We start from the raw sequence: 24,797 nt of genomic DNA on the forward strand, positions 1-24,797 counted from the left end.
GGTTTTTCTGGCGAATGGCAATTGCCTTGTCCTTGGAAAAGCAACTCTTTTCAACTCAGAGAAAGTGGCTTCCCAGGAGGCCGTGAGCCAGTAGGTAATTGGTCCAAAAACAAAAAATTGTTTGGAGAGTATTTCAAAGTAAACCTTTATAGGCTGGCAAGGGGGGAGCATAGAGCTTTGTGAGCCTATGGTGCTCAAAAACAGGGCCTGGGCACTGGGCTTGACCAGGGGCTGCAAACTGACCATGGTGCTCTGAGCCATGTGGCCTGGGTTCATCCCCTCCTACCGTGCTCCTGTGAGAAGCCAAGGAAAGGTATGCATTTTTGCCCCAGAAAAAAAAACCCACAAAAACCAAGCACTCCTGTACTCACAACATCTTGCATTTAATTTCTGAGCATTTTCCTGGAGCTCTGTGCTCCCCAGGATGACCATGCCATACACAGAGCAGGCTGAGTCTTGATTCATGAAAATGGCTCCAGGTAGCTCAATTGGTTAGAGCTGGTTAGAGCATCATCCTGGTACCCCCAAGGTTACAAGTTTGATTCCCAGTCAGGGCACATATAAAAATCAACCAATGAATATATAAATAAGTGGAACAACAAATCCATCCACCTTCCTTCCTTCCGTGTTCTCTCTCTCTCTCTCTCTCTCTCTCCCCCCCTCCCTCCTTCTTTCTCCCTCTTTTATCCCCCCCCCCTTCCTCTCTCTAAAATCAAGAAATAATAAATTAAAATGAGAGGACAGTGGCCCTGTGCCACTGGTGGGAAGGCAGGACACAGGGCCTTGAATGCCGGAGCAGGCAGTTGGCCCGCAGACCGCTCTCTGTGGGAACCCAGCTAACGAGGCGTGCTGCTCCTTCAGCCGGAGGAAATGAAGCCACTCGGCAAAGTGTGCATTTTCCCTAATAATGAGAGGTCTAACAGGGGCCGCGTACATCTCAGGTATTCAGCCCCACATCTTGTTTTGCATGGTTTGCTGTTGCTAAAAATGATACCACTCTTTCCTAGGATTATAGGAAAGGCTTGATGCGGAGGAAGGGGGAAAAAAAAGGAGTGTTGAGCTGGTTAATGCACTTGACCCAAGCAGCTTTCAGAATCTGAGGACTGATTAGTAAATCCAGGGAGACAGCAGGCAGCTGTGTTCAGGATGGTATCTTTTAAGTGTTGAGGTACCATCATCGGTGTCATAATTGAGGGAGGAGATAAGTGATGCCTTTCATCACAAGAAGCGCAAAGGGAATACATGGGGAAGATAGAAGGGTTTTCATTCGTTCATTCCGTAACCATTTATCTGCCTGGAAGTGAGCTGGGGAAAGAAGAAGAAAATAGCTGCCCTGCAGTGGGAGAGGACAGCGGGAAGAGGGCCCAGATGGCCATGTGCTGAGGGAGAGAAAGTAACCAAGGGAGGGGCTAGACTCCTAGGTGGGCTGGGGCTGGAGGGAGGAGGGTGTGTCAGGCAGAAGGAAGGGCTCTTCAGGCAGAGAGGGAAGTGTGTGAATGGGAGGCAGCATTCCCACTTCTGGGGAATATGGGGTACAGGGGCTGGAGGAAGGTGGTGTAGAGATGAGGTTGGAAAGATAAGCTTGGGCTCAACGTGGGTGCCAGGCAAAGGAATCTGAGCCAAATTCCACACTCTATGGAGCCGCAAAGAGGTAGTGTGAGGAGTGACATGAGCACATTTGCATTTTATTTTATTTTTATTTTATTTTTAAAAAAATATATTTTATTGATTTTTTTACAGAGAGGAAGGGAGAGGGATAGAGAGTTAGAAACATCGATGAGAGAGAAACATCAATCAGCTGCCTCCTGCACACTCCCCACTGGGGATGTGCCCGAAACCAAGGTACATGTCCTTGACCGGAATCGAACCCGGGACCCTTGAGTCCGCAGGCCGACGCTCTATCCACTGAGACAAACCGGTTAGGGCATATTTGCATTTTAGGAAGCTCCTTCCTGCAGCAACGTGGTTAGAATGGGGCCTAGCTGCCGAGGGGCAGACTGGAGGCAAGGGACCAGTTCACCTTTGGGTGTCATGCAGTAGGGAATTGATGGGTGGATGTAAGGCAGTAGAGATGGGAGCAATGGGCTGAGTGTCATAAAATATCCTCATGGTGGCAGAATCTCCAGGATCTGGTGAGTTATGGACATGTTGAGCTATTAAGATACATTGACTGGATCACGATTTTAATTTGACTCCTGAAGAGAAAGGGGGATGCCCTCGAATGAAGACAGGAAGGTACAGAGGGAGCAGATGTCAGTTTTAGGCATATTGAATTTGGGAGGCTGGGGAGACACCCAAATGGAGATGTCCAGTGGGGAGCTGAAGCTTGAATGAAGGTCCAGGCCAGAGATGCGGGTTTGGAAGTTGCCAGTGTAATGAATGGGAGATAAAGGAGGGAGACAGGGAGGGCAAACGAAGGGAAGATGGTGATTAAGGCCATGGGAAAGGGACTTCTTTTATTTACTTGGGAGAGACTTGAGTTCCCTACTGGACAAACAGTGGAGGGAGAGGGAAGATAGAGGCGAGAGAGTAGTGGGTGAAGCAAGGCCCTGAGGTGGGAGGAGGCTGCGGAGTCCACAGCACAGATGTGGGGTGAGCTCTGACCTCCTGACCCTGCTTCCTTCAAGGCTGAGTTCAGAGGTCAGGCCAAGGAAGATCATGGCCATTGGCTAGGGGACAGGTGTGCCAGTTCTGGAAGTGCAGGAGAGGTGGCACAGAGGGACATTCCAGGATTGCTGTCGTAGAGAAAGCTCATTCAGAGTTTACAAGGTAGACACTCAGGGACCGGGACCGTCCACTTTGAAGTGGGCGTGATGTTGTATGGAGATGATGGTGATGGTGAGGCCCTTTCAGAAGGAGTCCTTGCCCCCCATGTTTGCCGCAGCAGTGGGAGGAGTGGCTGTGAACATGTGTCCCCCCACGTCTGTCACAATTATCAATAGTTTTCTCATTAGAGCACGGCTGCCCTTGGGGAGGCCAGGCAGTGTTTTCTGACTCGAACTGCCTATTCTTTGTAGACTCCCTGAACCTTTCTCCCTCTCATTTCAGTCCATGTTGCCTTTCGGCGCCTGGCGAGAGGCTGGGCCCTGAGAGCACAGGTGTCGTGAGCTGTGGAATCTTTATGTGTTGGGTCTTTATGACCTTATGTCTGTCTGTGAAGCATTTTGAAAATGAAGATCTGTCTCGTAGGACTTTGCAGAGCTTGATGTGAGTCCGAGGTTCCAACATCAGGCTCTTTATTGCTCCATCTCTAAACAAACTTAGACAGATTTCTTCTGGAAGGCCCTGGAAGAGAAAAATAAGGGGACCCTAGTGCCTCTGTGTGCTCAGAAGAGCTCTAATTGCCCGCCCCTCCCTCTGTTCTTGACTGTGCAAGTTTGATCCATTGATCCATCTTTCAAATCCAGCTCACAGCTCATCCTCCCTGCTCTCCTGGTCCCACTCAGCTCATCCATCACTCCGGTGGAGGTACAGCCATCGGCCACTTAGTGTCCACTGCGTTGCATTACAAACGGCCTCGTTAGAGTCCTGGGTGTGCTTCAGCTCTCAAAACCCAGGACTCCCACTTACTGACAGCAGGTTAGAGCTTAGGCGGTGCTCGGTGAGTGGTCCCTTCACTAGGGTGGGGCAGCTGGTGGGCAGAAACTGAGGGGAATTATTGCACCCAGGAGCCAGATACTCTGCACATTAGCCCCACAGTGATGGGCCATGCGAGCCAAGTGACGTGGAGATACCAGGCAGGCCCTGGAAGGGGAGCTCTCACTTTAGATGGGACCTGAGGGACTGATGGGCAGGAATGGGAGCAGGAACAGAGCTGGAGCCTGAGTCCAGGCCTGTGCGCACCTGCCGTGAACCAGCCCCACCCAGCCATCCAGAGAACACACAGAGGTGCACCCTCCACATCCAGCCCCAACGATCCTGGGGCTCTCTGACCCTGGGGTCCTTCAGTTTAGAGGACTCTGATAACACCCTGGGGCACCACCCAAGGTGGCACCTGCCCAAATTCATAGCCAGAATACTAGGATCTGTGCCCACATTCCCACCGGCCTTATTAATCCTGGGTTTTGGGGACTGCCTTCTGCTCACCCAAATCCCACTTGAATGGAATTTTCCTGGTCTGTCCTCTTTTGGCCCTCAGCAGGCTATAGGCACGGTGCCACTGTCCACAGAGGGCTGTCTCCTGGTCAGGGCTTTTAGGGCAGGATAAGGGAGCTGAGGCTCACATCGACTGAACAACTTAGCCAAGGTCCCAGCTAGGAAGAGGCTGGGCTAGAAATTTTGTGGGAGGTGTCTGCTGCAGTTACCACATTTTGCCTTGGTCTGGCAAGAGCATTGGAAGAGTCTAAAATTCAGATGATGAAGTTCACATCTTAGCATTCTTGTTGCAGGTTGCTGTGTGAGTTAGGGGAAATGACTTCACCTCTCTGGGCCCCAGTTTCCTCATCTGTGAAATGCTGCCTACTGTGAGTATTAAATGAGGCAGTACAGGACATAGGAGCTCCCAGCAGTTTCAGGCATGTAGGTTGCTGTGTGTATGTTGGTCATCATCATCATTATCTATAATCTCCTGGGTCTCCTGGACTACATTGCATCTAATTTTTTTTTTTTACAACAATGGGGGTATTTGGGGTCATCTTTTTGATTCCAGATGGCAGACTGGGCCACAGTGCTTCTTAATACCTCTAATCTGTAACACATTGGATCATATAAGTTGTTTCCTTAAAAGGTGATCATGGACAGGGGTCTGCTTATGAGAAGATGCGGCCATCTCTTTGGGCTTTGATTTCTTCCTTGCTGGAGGCCTCGGGCCCTGACCTTCTTTCAATTCAACTGTGATTCTCTCTGGTGGGTTCCCAGTGGAGGCTGGGTCTCCCGGCTCTCCTCTCCTTACTCACCATCAGTGAAGTAAGAGGCGACACTTTTGGCATTAAGTGAAGTCAATGCCAAGGGCTTCGGGGTGATTGGGAATGAGGAAGGGGGAAACAGGGTCACTGAGGTGAGTTACAAGGAAGCATCTCAGGCATATGGACAGCCGGACAGGCAGTCAGGCGGACAGATGTGAGGTGTCTAAGAGACCTCATTTGGTTAGTTGATTGCTTTCTTTTCTCTACAAGAACAGTTTCACAAGACTCTTCCTCGTGAGGCTTTGAGGATTGGAGCCTGGTCTTGAATTTCTCTGCAGCCCCTTCCTGCCTGGAGCACTGACTGACGTTGATCCAGACCATCTTTGTTCAGACAAAGGATTGTTTAATGCTTGCTGACTAGTTATTGAAAGGAAATTTGTGATTTCTGGGACCCAGACCTGAGTCTGTTTTGCTAGAGGAAGTGCACAACATGCGTGTACACACACACGCACACGCACACGCACATGCATACCTGCTATAGATTTTGAGGTATTTTGTTGTTTCTGCTGTGTGTCATCCTCTCCTTACTCCCTGCGTGTCTTTCAGTCTGGGACATGTTCTTTTATCCTCACACACTCCCAGGTTACTCTTACATACCTGCATTTTGCAGTGGGAAACGTCCGATTCTGTATGTTCCATTGTGTAGAGATGAGGCTAGAAGCCAACCTGAGCTGCCTGCTGCCTTCCCCAGGTTGACCTGCCCAGTCTACTTGGCGCTGGCCACCCCTGGGGTCACCCAGAGAGCACCATGTGCATCTCTGTGGCTCTGAGCACCTTCCCCCCTCAGCTCTGCAGGAACTTGGGAATGAGGGGACGGACTTCTGTCATGTCAGCCTTGGTCTGCAGGGTATGGGGGACTGGATCTACTGCCCTAGGGCAGTGGTCAGCAAACTGCGGCTCGCGAGCCACATGCGGCTCTTTGGCCCCTTGAGTGTGGCTCTTCCTAAGCCTTAGGAGTACCCTAATTAAGTTAATAACAGTGTACCTACCTATATAGTTTAAGTTTAAAAAATTTGGCTCTCAAAAGAAATTTCAATCGTTGTACTGTTGATATTTGGCTCTGTTGACTAATGAGTTTGCCGACCACTGCCCTAGGGTCATCAGGCCACAGCAACAGTTGTGTTAGCACCAACTCCTGGGTGCAGGAGCTCTGTATATTCTCTTCCTCTGTGCAATCTCTAGTATTTCTGTGGCTGAGAGTCTCTCTCTTTCTTTGTACCATCCACCCTTAATCTCCCTCCCACTCTCATCTTTTGTCCTGTCCAGCATTGGACGTCTGATTGGAAGTAACATATATACATATATCTGTCGATGCTACTCTTTATAGAGAATGATTAAAACTTTAGTTGCCCATCTCCCCAGCATATTCCATACATCTTCCATGTATCAGGCAGTAAGCCAGGTTAGAGAGAGATTTTTTTAAGGCAAAGTCTATCACCCTGGAGTTGAAAGACCAACAAAAATAATGCTGATTTTCTTAATAATGACTGTATTCCTATTTTCTGCCTGTGGTGAGACCCTGAGGATGTCTGCACAGGAGAGGTGAATCGGCTGCCGGGCCAGGTTAGAGACCTGGGCTTGTTGGGAAGGAGAGTCCTGGGTGGGTCCTGCAGAAACAGCCTGGTTGAGTGAAAACTCTGGAAGCTTGGCCAGCGGTGATTAGGAATGTGTAAGATGGAACAGAGGAGCAGAAGGGAGGATGGAGGGGCCAACCAGACAGACTGAGTCTTTTCATTAGATGTTACACCAAATTTTCACGGGGCTCTCAAAGGCTGGTCTCCCTTGATCCACGCAGAGCTAGCTATGGTGAAGGTTTTTCTGACAGTTTAAAGATGAAGAAACATAAGCTATGTGCCCAGGGCAACGTGTCCATTGTGTGGCAGAGCACTTCTCGTTTCTGAAAATCCTGCAGGATTTACTGAATCGCCACCTTGACTCATGAAGAGGCAAGGATCAGCCCCCTTTCCATCCCCCCTTGTACTCCTCCCATTCCCCTGAGGCTCCCATGTTTCCCATTTCCCCCCGGGGGCCCCGTCTGCTCTGGCCAAGAGGCCTGACTCCCAACTCAGGTTTGACCACAGTGCGACCCCATGGTCTGTGGGTGCAGAAGACGGTGCTGGTACAGTGCACCCTGGCCTTTTTGCTTCTTAATTTCAAGGGCCAGAAGCTGTTGAAAACAAAGGAGCAAAGAAACCAGCCCCAGGAATGAGTGCTCAGGGTAGGTGGGTGAGGAAGGTGTGTGTGCTCACATGTATGGGCGGTGAGTAATGGGCTGAGGAGGAGCAGCTGACAGCCTGCCAGGCTCAGGACGGCTGCCAGGGGGCTCTCAGGGACCTTCCCGGTGCCCTCCTCTCTCGGATCACCACACAGTAAATGAGATGATTCCCGAAGACTGCCCAGGAGCCCGTCAATATCCATTCTAATCTCCCTGGCAGCCCCAGAGGTGAATTTACAGCGATGTGGTAAAAATGAGGCTGCATGATCAATGCATCTCTGGACGGTCTCTTCCAGGAGACACAAATGTATATTGCAACAAAACTTTATTTTCTCCCGAAAATTGCCTACATGATTAATATGGCCCGACACAGGCCAAGCTGTTCAGCATAAAAAACCGCCACATTTCTTGCTCCATCTTCCTGCTTCGCTAACTCCATTCCTTCCTCTCATTGCGTGTGTTTTGCTCTCACACTTTGTGCTCTACATGGGGAAGGGGAATGCGAGAACCGGATTCCAGTCCACGTTGTTTCTTCTTGGTATTTCCAGTGTGGCTCAGACTTAAGCGTGGAACCAAATGCCCGGTGTGTGGGTGCTCCTGGGACAGAGCCATGCAGAGCACGTTCTCTGGGCATTCTACCATCTCTAACGTCACCAGCTCTCTGCCCCCGAGTCCAGCCTGGATGAAAAGGACTCTCCCCTTTCGCCCTGTCTTTGGGATGGGGGAGTGGCTAGGTCATAAGAGGGAGGACCTCTGAGGCAGGGGGTGCCACTTCCTGTCCTCACGGAGGTTTTAGGAAGAAGAGGTGGGGTGTGTCAGGCAGCACACTCCTACCTACACAGGCTGAGGACCCGCTTCCTTGATTATGATTATTTGCATGTGTGTTTTATATCTCCTAGAGTGTAAGCTCCGTGAGAGCAGGGGTGTCCTGTAGATCTCTTAGTATGGGTTCCCCAGACACTGACCCTGAGACAAAGAGGTGAGTGCATTAGTCTATTTGGGAAGTAGAGAGGGGACTGGGGATAGAGGACTGGGAAGGGAAGGCATCCCCAGAGGGGGTGTCATGCAGATTGTTACTGTGTGTGACAGAAACTTCATCTCAGGAGGACCCTGGGAGCCAGTGTAAAACCCACCCCGCAGAGTCAACCTGCTCCAGACCTGAGGGAGTCGAGTGTTTATGCATCAGCCCCCAGCAGTCTCTGGATGAGAGCTGCTGGGGGTGGGTAACTGCTTAGGAGGCATCATAACAGGTGAGCCCGAGACAAGGAAGTGCAGGTGCCTGGAGAGGACAGTTGGACAGGTGGGCACTGACGAAACCAGGAGATATATGTGGGCACAGTAGCCTGTGGTCTGGCAGATGTGTGCCCAAGACTGGTGCTTCCCATTCGTACAGGGTGGTGAATTTGGGATACATGGGGCTGGATCCCTTTACCCTCTCCTCCTTAGGCTCTATTCTCAGTTCTTAACCAAGAGAACCAATTGGTACAGGGAACCAATGGTTCACGCCTCGGGAGGACGTGTACGAGGATTGGGCGGACGTCCTTACTGTGCCCAGCACAGCACGTGTGTCCCTCCTTCCTGACTTGGCTCTCCCTGCTCTCCTCCCCAGGTGTAAGGAGCTGAAGTACTCCAAGGAGCTGCCCCAGATCTCCATCATTTTTATCTTCGTGAACGAGGCCCTGTCGGTGATCCTGCGGTCGGTCCACAGCGCTGTCAACCACACGCCCACACACCTGCTGAAGGAGATCATCCTGGTGGATGACAACAGCGACGAAGGTATGGGGGTGGCCGGCCCAGGGGTTTCTTAGAGAGGAAGATGCAGACTCACAATCTCAGCAGGGGAAATGCCCCTTCATTCCAGTACCAGCCCAAGTGTCTCTGTCTTCTGTTCCTGGGGCGTATCCAGGGAATGGGGGAAGTTTGGAGGAGGAAGTCCAGGCAAACACTGGTTCATTAGTCCACAAGTCCTCTAGGGCTTTGAGAGTAAGCGACTGGTGATGTATCTAGACTAACCTTAATTTCCCCTCTTCTTATTAATAAAGGAATTAATAATTCGAAGGGCTGAATTCCTCCACACACACCCTTTCCCAAGAGGCGAAAGAACAAGGGAAATTCTGTCCTGTGATGGGAAGTCCTCCCACCTCAGAATTTCCCTCTGGGCCACTGTGCCCACAATGACCGTGGATAGAAATGAGCAGAGTTTGCAGGCCTTTTGGAGTTGAGCTCTGTTGGGAATGGTGGCTTAGTTTAAAAACAGAAAACAAGCAAGTACTGGACGGCAGCAGCAGAAGTTCTTTGAGGTCCTTGGAGATGAGAACCTGGTGTTGAGGTGGTGGGGGGTTGGTTTGGCTAATTGTGCCTTTGTGTTGGCGCGAAGCCTGCAGAATCCACTGTGCTCACTGCGAGGAGAGAACCCACAGCAGGTGACAGACAGAAAGCCAGCCAGGAGGCTTATCTTCTGAGCAACTGTAGGATTCAGGGGCAGCTGAACGCCTTGCTCTCAGCATACTGAGTACAGACGGGTCATCCTACGAGCTCCTGGTCAGGAGAGGCAGGGCGAGCCACAGGCCCTGTTTGAAACCTGATTATCTTGGGGAGCTCCGGGTGACCCTATCACATTTGATTGGCTCAAGGGCTGAAGTCCCCCTGCCCCTTCTGAACCGGCATTATAGCAGTGTGCCCTCAGGGCACTACTCTTTGGTGGGGGGTCCTCTAGATTTGGAGGACAGATGGGTCATTTGCTGAATTTTTCACATCCCTGTTTTTCTTTCCTGACCTCTGGCCATTTCATTATCTATAGGTTGTTTTAAAACTGATATTGAGCCCCGACTTATGAACCAGGAGATCTCGGTTTGATTCCTGGTTAGGGCACATGCCTGGGTTGTGGGCTCGATCCCCAGTAGGGGGCGTGCAGGAGGCAACCAGTCAATGTGATTCTCTCTCATCATTGATGTTTCTATTTCCCTCTCCCTTCCGCTCTGAAATCAATAAAAATATATTTTTTAAAAACTGACATTAAGAGTTTTGTTGAGAGAAGGAGGCTTGCAGTTTCTTGAAGCCTCTAAGTCATCTGGCAGAGCTCTGCCTGGCTGGCTCACAGCGCACCTCTGCAGCTGCTCTGTGCGCCCAGGCAAACCTCTTGCTTCAGCAGGACTTTCAGGCTACACCCTCCTCACTCCTGGCTAAGTCCCACTCCTTCCCCAGGTCTCCCATGTGTGTCACACCCTCCAAGACTTTGCTGACATCCTAAGTCCCTGCTCTGTACTGCTGTGACAACCTGTACCCTACTGGAGCCCGTGATACCACCGTGACCTGCATATCCTCACTCCAAGTTCTGGGCAGGACTTTGTCCCACAGGCCTGGCTGGTTGCTGACCCGTGGTTAAGGGGCTAGCGGCGGAGTGGCTGGAAGTGCCACTCAGAAGAGCTGGCCAACCCAGAGAAGAGAGGGAACTGAGAATGGGGGGAGGACTCGCTGCCGGTGGGGGTCCATCTCCCACAAAAATCTCTGCAGAGCCCGGCCAGAGAGGAGGGGATGGGGTCTCCAGTAGATGCTTTAGCTTAGGTTCCTCCAGACACAGACCCTGAGACAGAGTTGAATGCATTAGCTTATTTGGGAGGTGAAGAGGGGACCCGGGAAGTAGGACGGGGAGGGAAGGCACCCTCAAAGGGGGTGTCATGCAGATTGTTACTGTGGGTGACAGGAGCTTCATCCTAGTGGGACTCTGGAGCCAGTGTAAAAGCCACCACTCAGAGTTAACCCGCTCCAGGGCTGAGGGAGCCAGGGTGTCTATACTCCCTTAGCATCAGATGCTTTCCCCTGGGAACCTTCTGGAGCCCCACCCTGGAGGATGTTCAGTTTCAGGAGTTCAGGGGTGGGGCAAAGGGGTTTGCATTTCTCACAGACTCCTGGGTGATTCCCCTGGTGCAGGGACCACACTTGGAGAACTACTGAGTTAAGTACCGTTTCAGTGGTTCACACTTCAGGTTTCATGAAGATGGTCAGTGGGTGAGAACCAGCAGGAAGAGGTATTTGGTCCATTCTGACCATAACGTTAACTCCCATTCATCCTTCCCTGTCCTCCCCAGTACCTAAGGCAGGGGTGAGAAACCTATTTTTCTGCCAACAGCCATATGGATATTTATAATATCACTAGTGGCCTGGTACACGAAATTCATGCACATTAAAAAGGAATTAATTAGAGGAAATATTTTAATATTGCTATTTGCCCTTTCTCTATAATATAAGTGTCAGAGATGAAAGAAAATTAGTAAAATGTATATAAAAATCTCCCTCCTGTCAGAGTCTGGGGTGCACCACGGGACCCAGAATCGAGTCCCTGCCCACCTGCATGCACCTTGAAATTGTGTGAGACCCAGATCGGGCTGGCCCCACCACTGTCAAGCCCCACAGGGCGGGGGGTGCAGCCTCAGGTCCCCTGTCAAGCACCGCTGGGTGTGACGACCATTTGCATATTAGCTCTTGATTATATAGGATTCCAGGGTCATGCAAAATTATCAACTTAAAATGTATTAGCCTGCTATATTTGGTCAAAAATTTAATTAACTCATCCCTAATGCCTTGGCAGAGCCAGACCAAATGATTTCACAGGCTTTATTTTGCCTGTGGCCTGGACATTCCCTACCCCTGGCCTACAGGACCAGGAGTGGACTACATTAATGCCATTTTTCTCTTTTTTTTTTCCCCCCTGACTGGGAAGGGAAGGCACCCCTGTACTTTCTCTTTAATGGGAAGAGAAATTTAACATTTTTTTTCTTTATTGAGGTTTTCCTTGTGACTAGTATTATTGAGTTTTGTAAATGTTCTATATACACTTGAAAAGACCCCCACACTGTAATCACGGAATTGAATTCCTGCCAGACATCAATTATGTGTATTTAGATAGACTCTGAGTTTTTCTTCTTACGTCTCTTTGATAATGGTGTTTCAACATCACCTTCTACAATGACTGTTCCTTCCCGTGTTTTTAATAATGTTTGATTTCTGTATCTTGTCCGTTTCTTTGGCAACATAGATTTGTATCTGCATGGCTTCATTGTTAGCGGTGGTTGTTACCATTATGTAATGTTCCCTTTATCTTCAAAAATACCTTTTTTTTCTGGCCTTGCATTTACATTGTCTAGCATTAATATTTCTTATCCCTGCTTACCTTCTGTTTCGAGTTTGATTAAAACATTTTCCTCAGCCTTCCCATGTTTCTGATCTTAAAAGTAATACATGCTCTTTGTAGGAAAATTTGAATGTATCAAAAAGCTCATCTAATTGAAAAACACACACACACCAAATACTGTGAGACTAGCCAGCGGCAACTGCTCATTTGTCCATGTTCGCACCCGCTTTTTAATGCACATTTGACAGAGTTACGGTCCTATAACGTTCTCGTTTTCCCCCTGAACATTGAAGCACATTTCCCTTTTTATTAAAAAGGCTCTGGGAACATCATTTTAATGAAGGTAGAATGGTCTGTTCTCAGGCTGGTCAGCACTGGCGCGGGTGGAAACAATAGTGCCTCAGTTCTATACGTTATCACATCCATTCAAGATAAAGGACTTTTTCAGAAAAAAAAGAGAGGGAGGAGGAAGATGAGCGGGAGGAGGAGAAGGAGAAGGAGGTAGGTTCAGGGAATGTGTCAGCATTGGGACACTGAATAGTTCCTCCACGTGTATGTTCTGATGATCCTCAAATCCATCCCCCCAGCCCAGAGCAACTCAGCCTCTCCCCCAAGCTCCACACCTGTATCCTCCGTCTCCTAGGTGGCGGCTCAGGGTCCCTCTGAAACCGTATGCTCACTGGGTCCAATGACTCACCACCTTCCTATCAGTCTCAGAAAACTGTTTCTCATCATTTACTTCCTGTCTCATTGAAGAGCTTCACCTTTTTCTCAGTTATCTTGTCATCAAAGCCCGGAAGTCTTTACACGCTCTTCCTCGTCCCTTTCCCAGTAGCATCTCGTTAGTTACTGTTGAGCGGGGGTCCTACTTGGCCATATCCCAAGCCGCTGGCTTTTTGTTCAGGCCCTCAGCATTTTTTTGCCTTGAAATTTGTTTGAGGGGTTAAGGGCACACAGATTTATGATTATTATAATTCTTGACACACCCCATAGCTTTTGTTTACTATCCCTTGTTTTAATTGAGATATAATTCACATAACATAAAATATACCACTCTGTGGCTTTCAGTATATTCACTATGTTTTGCAACTATTGCCACTAATTCCAGAATATTTTCCCAAAGGAAGCCCTGAATCTCTTAGCAATCTCTCCCAGTTGCTTGGGCAACCATTGAAGTACTTTCTGTCTCTATAATTTTACCTATTCTGGACCTTTGACATAAATGAAATCTACAACATGTGGCCTTTTGTGTCTGACTTCTTTCACTTAACAATGTTTTCTATGTTCATCCATATATAGTACATATGAATACTTCATTCCTTTTTATGGCTAAATATTTTGTTGTATGGATATGGCATAGCTTACTTATACATTCATCAGTTGATGGATATTTGGGTTGTTCCCAGTTTTTGGCTATTAGGAATAATACTGCTATGAATATTCATATATATTTTTAACATTTATCTTTATTGTTGAAATTAGTAGAGATGTCCTCCTTTTCCCCCATTGACCTCCTTCACCCCAACACTCCCCCCCCCTCCCCCAGGCCTTCACCACTCTATTGTCTGTGTCCATGGGTTATTCATATATGCATTATAAGTTCTTTGGTTAATCTCTCCCTACCCACCCACCCACTCCTGCCTTCCCTCTAAGATTCATCAATCTGTTCCATGCTCCTGTGTCTCTGGATCTATTTTGTTCTTTAGTTTATTTTGTTCATTAGATTCCATATATGAGTGAGATCATGTGATACTTGTCTTTCTCTCATTGGCTTATTTTGCTTAGTATAATACATTTTTATGTAGACATGTTTTTAATTTTCTTGGGCATATACCTAGGAGTGAAAATTGGTGGGCCATGTGATACATTTATGGTTAATTTTTTGAGAAACCATCAAATTGTTTTTCACAATTGACTGTTTTCACAGCACTGGAATCATTTCACATTCCTACCAGCAATGTATTAGGGTTCCAATTTCTCCACATTCTCACCAACATTTATTTTCCCTCTTCTTTAAGTTATGCCTAGTGAGTGGTATATTGTGGATTTTTTTGCCTAATAACTAATTATTTTTAGCATCTTTTTATGTGCTTATTTGCTATTAGTCTATCTTATTTGGAGAAATGTCTATTCAAATCCTTTGCCCATTTTGAAAACGGATTATTTGTCTTTTTGTGTGAATTGTAATTGCTCTTTACATATTCTGGGTCTGCACTCTTATAAAATATATTCTGTAAGTATTTTTTACAGATATATCTAAAGATTTTCTTCCGTTCTGTGGGTTGTCTTTTCACTTTCTTCGTAGTGTCCTTTGATGCACATAATTTTTAATTTTTATCAAGTCCAGTTTGTCTCTTTTTCCATTGGGTGCTTGAGCTTTTGGTGTCTAATCTAAGAAACTGTTGCCTAACCCAGAGTCACAAAGATTTACACCTATGTTTTCTTCTAAGAGTTTTATTGTTTTAGCCCTTACATGTAGGCCTTTATTGATTGTAAGTTAGTGTTTGTATGTGCTTTGAGTTAGGGGTTTGAATTCACTTTTTCTATGAGGAAATTTAGTTGTCCTGGTACCATTTGTTGAAAAGATTATTCTTTCTCCATTGAATGGTCGTGGCACCCTTATCAGAAAGCAATTGACTATAAATGTGAGGAGAATTTATTTCTGCACTCCAATTTCTGTTTCATTGATGTATGTGTCTATCCTTGTCTATCAATACATCACTATCTTGATAATTATTCCTTAGTAGTAAGTTTTAAAATCAGGAAGTGTGAGTCTTCCAACCTTGTTCTTCTTTTTCAAGACTGTTTTGTCTATATGAGTCCTGAGTATTGACATATACAATTTAGGAACAGCTTGTCAGTTTCTGCAAAAAGGCAGTTGTAGTTTTGTTAGGGATTGCATCAAATCTAAAGGACAATTTGAGGAGTATTGTCAGCTTAACAGTATTAATGTTTCCAATCCATAAACATAGGGTGTTTTTCTCTTTATTTAGGCCTTCTTTGATCTCTTTTGACAATGTTTTGTAGTTTTCAATAAAATCTTGCACTTCTTTGGTTAAATTTATTATTAAATATTTTATTATTTTTATGCTATTTTAAGGGAATTGTTTTCTTAATTTTAGTTTTGGACTGTTCATTGCTAGTGTATAGAGATTCAACTGAGTTTTGTACATCGATCTTATATCCTTCTACTTTTCTAAACTTCTTTATTAGCTCTAGTAGTTTTGTGTGTATGTGTGTATTCTTTAGAGCTTTTAACATATAACATCATCCCATCTTCAAATAGCGACACTTTTACTTCATGGATGCCTTGTCTCTCTTTTTTCTTTTTGTTCAGTTTCCCTGACTCCTTTATGTTTTTAAATGTGCTTATTAATAAATGCTTGTTAACCTACCAGGTCAAGAACAAGAACATTGACCTATGTGCTGTCCTAAGAGTTTCCAAAAGCCTCTCTGAAAAAGACAGCTAAGTCATGAGAGAGCTCAGGGAGGCATGGGGTTCATTCCAGTGGGGGCATCTGGCAGGGCTATTGCGTGAACCTGGCACTGGGTATAAAGCAAAAGTCTGGACAGATGGAATGGCTGCTCTGTGATTTCTGCCTCTGACCTCCAGGAGGAGGTCAAAGCGGGTCAGACCTGAGGGATGAAATGAATGTCCTCAACTGGTCCAGGCAGCAGGCATGTAGAGAGAGCTCCAATGTAGTCAGCCTGTGTTCAGAACATCCAATGACAGGGGAGAATGGGGACAATCCGTCCTCATTTAGATATCATTTCATTCATCAGGACAGAAGAAATGACCAAGATTCAGTGTTGGTGAGGATATACCACAGAGGAAAAGACACTTTCCTGTTCTTTTTGTGGGCCAGTACCACGTATCTAAGGGAACAAATTATCGGTTCATATTAAAAGTTCGTGTCTCCTTCAGACAACCTGTCCTTAAAGTGAGGTAAGTTTGCAGGAGAGATCATAATTACAACCATCGATATGTCTGCCCTAAGGCACACTGTCTGCTGTGGACGTGTGGCCGCAGCACCTGTGCACCCTGGTCACCTGGGGTCCTCCGCCTTCCTCCTGGACAGCTCCCTCGCTACTCTCCTGGGCAGGATTCCATGCCCTTCTTTTTCTTGGTTTACATGCTTATTCTGGTGAAACGCACAACTAGAAGCTTCTTTAGAAAGTCTACAAGGAAGATAAAAATCTTTTGAGATCATCCCATGTCTGAAGAAAGCTTTGTGCTTATCTTCTACTAGAGGCCTGTTGCATGAAAAGATTCGAGCAATAGGCCTTCCCTTCCCTTGGCTGCCGGCACCGGTTTTCCTCCGGCACCCGGGACCCAGGCCTTGGCTCCGGTCAGAGCCGCCTTCAAGCCTTCGCTGCTCTGGCAGGAGCCGCCTTCAGTCTTCGCTCCACCACTTCGCGCCTACATATGCAGATTAACAGCCATCTTTGTTGGCGGTTAATTTGCCTATCTTGCTGATTAGCCAATGGGGGGGTGTAGCGAAGGTATGGTCAATTACCATGTTTGTCTATTATTAGATAGGATGTGAATGGTGGCCTGGTTGAGTTAGGTATCACCTTCTTGCAGAATTTTGATGGTTTTGCTCCGTTATCTTCTTTCAAAAAATTTTTTAAAAAGAATCAACAGCATTCAAATTCCTGATCCTTTATATGTTTTTTTTCTTTTCTTGAAGCCTGTGGAATCTTCATTTCCCCCTCCCTGCCCCCCTCCACCCCCGAGTTTTGGATTTCACAATGATGAGTGGATCAATTGGGGTGGATCAACTGGGGTGGATCAATTATCATTCACTGGGCTGGGCATTTAGTGGCTTCAGTCTGGAATCTAATGTATGTCAGTTTTTTGAAAACTTCTTGGGATATTTAATTGACAGTTCCTCCCCATTTTTTCTATTCTCTCTTTCAGCATCTCCCATTTTCTATTATTAAATCTCCTATATTGAACCTCTAACGTTCTTATCTCTTCTTTGCTATCGTATCATTTCCTCTGCTCTGTCTGCTTTCTTCAATTTTATCTTTTTTCCCTTCTATTCAGTATTTTTTTTATTTCTGCTTTCATGAGTTTACTTCCAAGTGCTCATTTTTATTCTCTGAAAGTTCCTTTTTATAGCATATTGTTCTTATTTAATGGAAACAATATATTTTCTTATCCCTTGGAGGATATTAATAATGCTTTATTTTGGGTTTGGTTCTTAGTTTTTCTCCCTGAATAGTTTGTTCCCACAGTTGCTTTTTTTCTTTTTGTTGTTTAGTTTCTGTCTTCCTTGGATGCCCAGTGAACCTGTTGTCTGTACATAATCTCTTCAAGGTGATTCGACAGCCCTAGGAGCTGGGCAGGCAGAAATGGAGAGTTAATGAGTATAGTTTGCAAGTTGAAAAAATTCTGGAATTGGATAGTGGTGATGATTACACAATGTGAATGTACTTAATGCCACCAAACTGTACACTTGAAATGATTAAAATGGAAAATTTAACATTGTATTCTATCTCCCTCTCCCTCCCCCCCTCCCCCTCCCCCTCCCCCTTCCCCTCTCCCTCTCCCTCTCCTTCTCTTTCTGAGCTTGGGTTGGGCTTCCTGGTTTGGACCACACAGGTGTCTGACACATCTGTCACTTTGGTTACCCTGTGCATCTGCTTTCCAGCTTTCCCAGTGTTGTGGCTGGTATTTCTTGTGTTTTCCCTGATCTGGAATGTTATGGGTTCATTTTATTTTTTAAATCCCTTTCCTGTGGTTTTCAGTGGCTTTTGAGTAAGGGACGTGTCTGATTCATGAGTTAAACTCATTATCTTATCCTGAAAGTTCCGTGTTCATTTTTAAGAATTTGTAATATGAAGTGATTCATCTTTCTCCGGATATGTGGTACTGTCCTACGAGAAGTGTATGCAAGTGTATCCTCTGTATCCTCACCAACACCAGATCTTATTCGTCTTTGTCCTCTTCGTTGTTCTGAGGAGTGAAGAATCACACATTATGTTTAAATCTGCACTTTTAAAATATTGCCTTCTTTGTGCTTAAGCAATAGGATGAGGTGCAAAAAGTGGAATCAAATCCTGTGTGATGTTGGCCAAGGTACTTACCTTTTCTGATCTTGAATAAATTGGGGATAGTAGTGGCTTTTCTGGAGTGTTTAAATTGTGAGGTTTAGAGATAATGCTTGCAAAAGCCCATAGTTCAAATCCTGGCAGTACATTAAAGGGCGTGACTGTTGAATGTGCTCATGGCAGTATTTGATCTGCTAGCTCTCTTTCCTCAACATTCTGTTTCTGTCTCACCCCTTCTGGGAAGCCTTCCAAGATTTCCTTCAGCTCCCAGGGCACCGTGTGTAGTTGGGTGCAGCACTTGCCATGCTGTATTGCCTTTGTGTACTTGCCCATCTTTAAACTGTAAGACCCTCGAGGGCAAGAACCAACGCTCTTTCTGTGCTGTGTTCCCGGAGCCTTGCCCACGGCTAAGTTACCGTGATTGCTGAAGAGGTTAATTGACGCTGCACGTGTGCAAACTTTTTTTTCTACTTTCTCTGACATGAGCAGTACATGACCTTTGTGATTGGTTTCTTTTTATAAATACATTTTTATTGATTTCATCCTGGGAGTGATTGTATTTGGCATTATCGTTCATATTTTGGCTTCTCTTCCATAGTTTTTTCGGTTTAGAACTCAAAAATATGCCTATCTCCAATCACTCACGTATCTCAGTGATCTGGACAGCTGTACCCTTGTCACTGTTTCCCTGTGGAGCAAGCACACCTGGTCAGGCTCTTCTCTTGGTTGGTGTGTTCAAAGGTTGGAAACAGGAAGGCTCGGGTTAGGAAACGCTTTTGAGTGAAAGGATATAGACACCCTCTGGGCTTGCAGGAGAGGTTTGGGAGAAGCACGCCGGCATTGTTTGCTTTTCTTCTGGGCTTATAATTGCAGAGATAGGAGGAGTCTGGTGTGGTGGAAAGATAACGTTTTTCCTGTGTTGTTGAGGCTCCCAGTGAAGTAGCTGAGACACCTCGTTATCACACATGTCCATGCTGGGCCCGGCTTCCTTACCAGACCATCACCTGCCTCCCCCTGCCTGTAAAGAGTCTTCGCAATCAGAAATAATGCTTGTTTTTGTCCCCAGCCAGATCACTGCGGTGTGACAGCGTTTGCTCTGTGGGTCTGTAATCACAGATGAGTTGTGCATTTACATTTCTTCTTGTGTGTTTTTAGGCCGCGGGGAGGAAAGGATAAGAGGGAGAGTGTATCTCTTTACACAAGAGATAACACGGGAACCCCAGCGAAAGCTTTCTTTGCAAACTGGCTTTAAAAAAAAAAACCACAGTAAAACAACCAAAAAAATTGTTATTTTGAAATAGCTATAAATTCAAAAGAAGTTGCAAGGATGTACAAGAGGTCTCACATACTCATCACTATTTCCTCCATTAGTCACATCTTTTTTTTTTAAATATATTTTTATTGATATCAGAGAGGAAGGGAGAGAGAGAGAGAGAGAGAGAGAGAGAGAGAGAGAGAGAGAGAAACATCAATGATAAGGGAGAATCATTGATTGATCTGGATCACGTCCGCAATCCGGGCATGTGCCCTTGACTGGAATCGAACCTGGGACCCTTCAGTCCACAGGCTGATGCTCTCTCTATCCACTGAGCCAAACCAGCTAGGGCCATTAGTAACATCTTGTAGAACCCTAGTACATGATCACAACCAGGAAATTGACTTAGGTCAATCTAGAGAGCTTACTCCTATCTCACCAGTTTAATGTGTGTGTGTGTGTAGGCAGTTTTATACAACTTTATCACATATGTATATTCCTGTAACCACCACCACAATTGAGACACAGAAAAAAGCTCCCCCTTGCTATTCCTTTTAACCACACCCAGCTCCCACCCCCCATTCCTGCCCCTGACTACCCTTATTTGTTCTCAGTCTCTATACTTGTGTTATTTCAAGAATGTTCTATAGAGTAAACCATGGGCACATGACCTTTGTGATTGGTTTCTTTTTAAAAAAATATATCTTTATTGATTTCAGAGAGGAAAGGAGAGGGAGAGATATAAACATTAATGATGAGAGAGAATTGTTGATTAGCTGCCTCCTGCATGCCCCCGACTAGGGATCGAGCCTGCAACCCAGGTATGTGCCCTGACTGGGAATTAAACCATGACCTCCTGTTCATAGGTCAGTGCTCAACCACTGAGCCACACCAGGCCAGGCTGTGATTGGCTTCTACACTCAGTGTAAGTGCCTTACAATTCATCCAAGTTGCTGTGAGCACCATGAGTTCGTTCCTCATTATTTCTGCCTATCGTTCCGTGGGTTGGGTTTACCACAGTTTGTCTAACATTTGAGTTGTTTCAGTTTGGGATTTTTACAGAGAAAGTTGCTATGAACATTCATGTGCAGATGTTGGTGTGAAAATTAATTTTCATGTCTCTGAGATAATGCCCAAGAGTACAGTGCTTGAGTTATGGTAAACACATGTTCACTCGAGCTGTTTTTTGGTCATTTATTCCATTTATGTGAAATCTGATTAACTTTTAATCTTCCAGCCTCGCCTCCAGTAGAGAATACGTTTTTTTTGTTTTAGCCTTGGAGACCGTAACTGTGATACCAAGAGGAATGGGGTTCATTCCAGCAGTGCCTGGAGCAATCCCAAAAGCATGTTGAAAGCCTCGCCCTATGATCAGACTGGGAACCCATTAGATTGGAACCCAGCAATATAAGAATGATGGAGGGTCTGACACAGCCCAGGGGCAGGAGTGAGGCCAGGCCACAGGAGAGTCAAACCCAGACACTTCCAGGGGCCTCTGCCTGGGTCTCTACTATCTCAGCCCCTCCTCCTTGTCAGCTTGTGAAGACTGGCCACCTCCAGTGCTCCATGCCACCTAGAGGGATCTATGGCTACAGAGACAGCTCAAAGCTGATACTGTAATGACAGCTTCAGGCATTGGAGAGGGACAGGGAAAGGAGCCCCAGGAAAGGGAAATGGTGCTCTGGAATGGGTTGGATGCCTTTCCGTGGATCTGTCAGCTGTGACCAGGAGGGCAGAGTCCTGCACAGAACCACCACACACTAGTAGCCATGGGGCGGGGCTCCAGAAAGGGAGGGGCTGGGTGGACAAGCATACCACGGACTCTTAATGTGACAACATCACTGGGATTTGCACGTGGTATTTCCACGAGTTGGGGAGATAACTGAGGCTTTTGTGAAGGATGTGGCACTTGAGTTGGACCATGAGAGACAGTTAGAATTTGGACTCGAGGAGGGAAATGACAGGGGGTGGGAGGCAGGAATCTAGAGACCGAGAAGCTTGGGACATGTAGAGGGAAGTGTGCAGATGGGATTGATACCTAGGAAATGATGGGTGGATTAGATGTTCAGAGAGTCCCAGGGAGAAATGGAGGGCCTTGTGGGCCACAGGACTGATGGGGGAGAGGGGAAGTGTGAACAGGTGAGTCTTTGATGTTTCTGACAACCCCTGAGCAGGAAGGATGTGGAAGGCTCCTAGAACAGCCCCGCTGGGATGGGGATCAGCCAGCCTGACTGAGAAGGAGAGGGAAGTGGGGCAAGGAAGCTCAGGGTTGTCAGAAAGGCCAGCCAGGCCATTTTCACCTTTATTCTGGAAGAGCAGTGTTTCAGCTTTGATCTTATTTTATTGGAAATGTGAGGTGACGTTGACTTGAGCGTCTTTAGATCACTTTAGCTGGGAGCTCTGGTTGGCTTGCTGGACAGAGGCTCTCTGGCCTCAGGCTGTGTTAAAGGGAAATGGGAGCTGTGCCCCAGACCAGCACTCAGCCCAGAGCAAACCTTTTAGGGCAGGATGGCTGCCTTCAGAATCATGAGTCCTGCTGGCCACTAACTTCCTTCTTCTCTTACACATGAGAGGAAAGGCGGAGTCTGGCCTGAATGGGGCCTGCTAGTTAATTACCCCTGCAGGGCATCCTGGAACACATGAGGCTGAGGCTTCTGGGCAAATGCAGAGCAGGCCTGACAAGTTGTCCCCCTGCCTGGGCTGAGGAGCAGGTATCTTCTTGGGTCTTGACCACACCCTCTGACAACTGGTCATTGTTATTTAAAAAGATGAGCTTGGAGAGGCAAGTGTCTTACCTGTGACAGCACAGCCAGAATTTACGGGAGCGGAGGCTCCAGCTCAGCTGTCCCAGTCCTGGAACCAGGCCTCTCAGGCCTCCTTCCTGTACCTCCTCCCCTCCTCCTCCCTCCCTTCCTCTGTGCTTCCCCCTCCCTTCTAGTTTACCACTGTTTCCCTTCCCCAAGCCCTTCCTAACCCTTCCTACATCCTTATGACTCATCTCTTTGTTTCCCAAGACATGTCTAGTTTCCCTTTACTATACTGTATATGTATATGTATTTTAAAAATGAATAGTAATTTTAACCATTATTGAGTGATGCTGTGTGCCAGACACCAAGCTAAGCACTTAGCATGTGTTATCTTATTTAAATACCCAAACTGCCCTATTGGGTAAGGACTTTTATTATTCATACTAGTGACCTGGTGCACCCGAGAACCACCGCTGCCAAGTCACTGCAGCTTGGCAGCTCCTGCATTGAGCGTCTGCCCCATGGTGGTCAGTGTGCGTCATAGCTACCGGTCGGACGGACACTTAGCATATTAGCCTTTTATATATATAGATGGACTATTTACCCTGATGTCACAGAGCAGCTCAAGGTGAATTCTCCTGACCAGGTGTGTCCCTTCCTCCCCAGGTGCCCCTGGCTCAAGGTAAGAGCACACAGTGCACCTGGCCTGGTGGCATCTTTATTCTTGAGACCTTCCCATTGTCATCTTTTTCTAGATCAAAGCATTCCTGCCCTGTGCACTCTCTGTGTGCACCAAAAATCAGTAGCACTTCTGTGAGGATTTAGCCCAAATGAGTGTGCAGTGTGGGAATGTCAGATGTGATGGCAGGTTAATATTAGCAGAGCTTCTGTTCAGCCAGGTGTGGCAGTCCAGCTCACATCTGTTCTAACCTGCCAGTGCCTGTGCTTCCAGGTGTTATCTGTCTTTCCAGTCTCCTAGGTTAGAAGAAACATATGAGGTTCTGCAGACCTTCTGGACCCTAACAAAAGCTGCTCTTTATAGAGCACTTTTATGCTACATAACATTTTAATATGCACCATTTTTTGTTTGTTTTTGTTTTTGTGAGCATGCATAATAAGATCCTGTGCCTAGCAGGATCCTGTGCCTTTGACCTTGGAGATTTCAGGGCTGTGCATACAGAGGTCCCCCAATGCTAGAGCAGGAATGACCAGACACCTTGCTCTAGTTATTCCATTTCTGGTTGCCAGTTTAAAGAAAACACCGAGATGTGACCCTGTTCTCTCCAGGACTTCACGTGTCTTCTGTGCTGTTTTGCTCTCTCCCCTCCCCCCTAATGACTGTGACTTTTGCTATTTCAAAGGAAGAGGTTTGCAGGCTTCAGAGCATTCAGAATCAATATCGTAGTAAATAAGAAACATAATGAAAGAGAAACACACTGCAGCCTGTAGGCAAATTTTATCGCTTACGTTCACATGTTATTATTAGAATCAGCTGCAAATACCAGACTTTCAACTGCCTTTTGATGGGGCAAGATAGGAGACTACTCCTGTAATTTGGGGTAACAATTTGGAGGCATCACCTATAGGCATTATGACGTTCCTCTGTTGGTTTGGGCTACTTGTGCCTATTTTTTAAAAGGTGAAATTTAAATGGAAGAAGTGGTGGAGAGGAATTTCTTAACAAAGGAACTGAAAGCAGAGATGGCCTTCGCTTTCAAAGCGCCTCTCTTGAGTGCACAACTCCGTGTGATATATTTAGTTTAACACGTTGGTATTTGTATCTCACATCTCTTTTCTTGCTTCTTTTCGTCCTTTGCTTTTTTTGTCCTTGCTTTGATCTCACTGTGGAATCACCTTTAAAATGCTTTCATACACAGCAAAGACATCCCTTTATCTTCCCCATTCTTCCTGAAGTTTCTTGTTCTCACCTCTCTTTTGTTCCCGTAGTCAGAAAATGCATTATTTAATCCACAAAGCTGAGAGATGCTCAGAGAATAAAATATTCACTATGGCTGCCTTCCGTGTTATTCCATTCTGCATTTTCACACGTGTACTTCCTCTCCATCCCTATTGTGAAAGGCCAGAATTTTCCAGAGCCAGACAGGCCCATGCAGCAGGGGGGAACCAGGGCTCTTATATCCCTGCTGTCCCTTCAGAGTTTGGTGGGCTGCCTGGAGGAGTTGGAAGCTAGCAGGTCCTCCTGGATGCCCACTTTTTTTGAGCCCCTCCTTCAGGCAGTGGGCTCCTTCTCCGGACAGGGCTGACCACTGTCTGAGGACAGTTGCCTAGAAAGGTAGATGTGTGTGCCAAGGCCAGAGCAGCAGTGTGGGTGCCTCAGAGTGACAGAGAGCCATTGCAGGAGAAGCCTAGGTCCGGCCTTCTTCTTCTTTTTTTTTTAAATCCTTACCTGAGGATATTTTTTCTATTGATTATTAGAGAGAGTACAAGGGAGGGAAAAGAGAGAGAGAGAAAAACATTGATGTGAGAG

General features: G+C 46.5%; 1 protein-coding gene across 3 annotated transcripts in view; it reads left to right on the plus strand.

The window, feature by feature from the left end:
• GALNT17 (polypeptide N-acetylgalactosaminyltransferase 17) overlaps positions 1-24,797 on the plus strand; it is a 417,411-nt gene that overhangs the window by 190,608 nt on the left and 202,006 nt on the right. For all 3 annotated transcript variants that reach the window (XM_070412838.1, XM_070412839.1, XM_070412840.1), the window contains exon 3: positions 8,729-8,895. In XM_070412838.1, the coding sequence (XP_070268939.1) occupies positions 8,729-8,895 (167 nt within the window). The remainder of the gene's footprint in view (positions 1-8,728; positions 8,896-24,797) is intronic.

The sequence above is a fragment of the Myotis yumanensis genome, unplaced genomic scaffold (genome assembly GCF_028538775.1).
Source record: "Myotis yumanensis isolate MYYU_CA2020_CCGP unplaced genomic scaffold, mMyoYum1.0.hap1 SCAF_4, whole genome shotgun sequence".
NCBI classification, from domain to species: Eukaryota; Metazoa; Chordata; class Mammalia; order Chiroptera; family Vespertilionidae; genus Myotis; species Myotis yumanensis.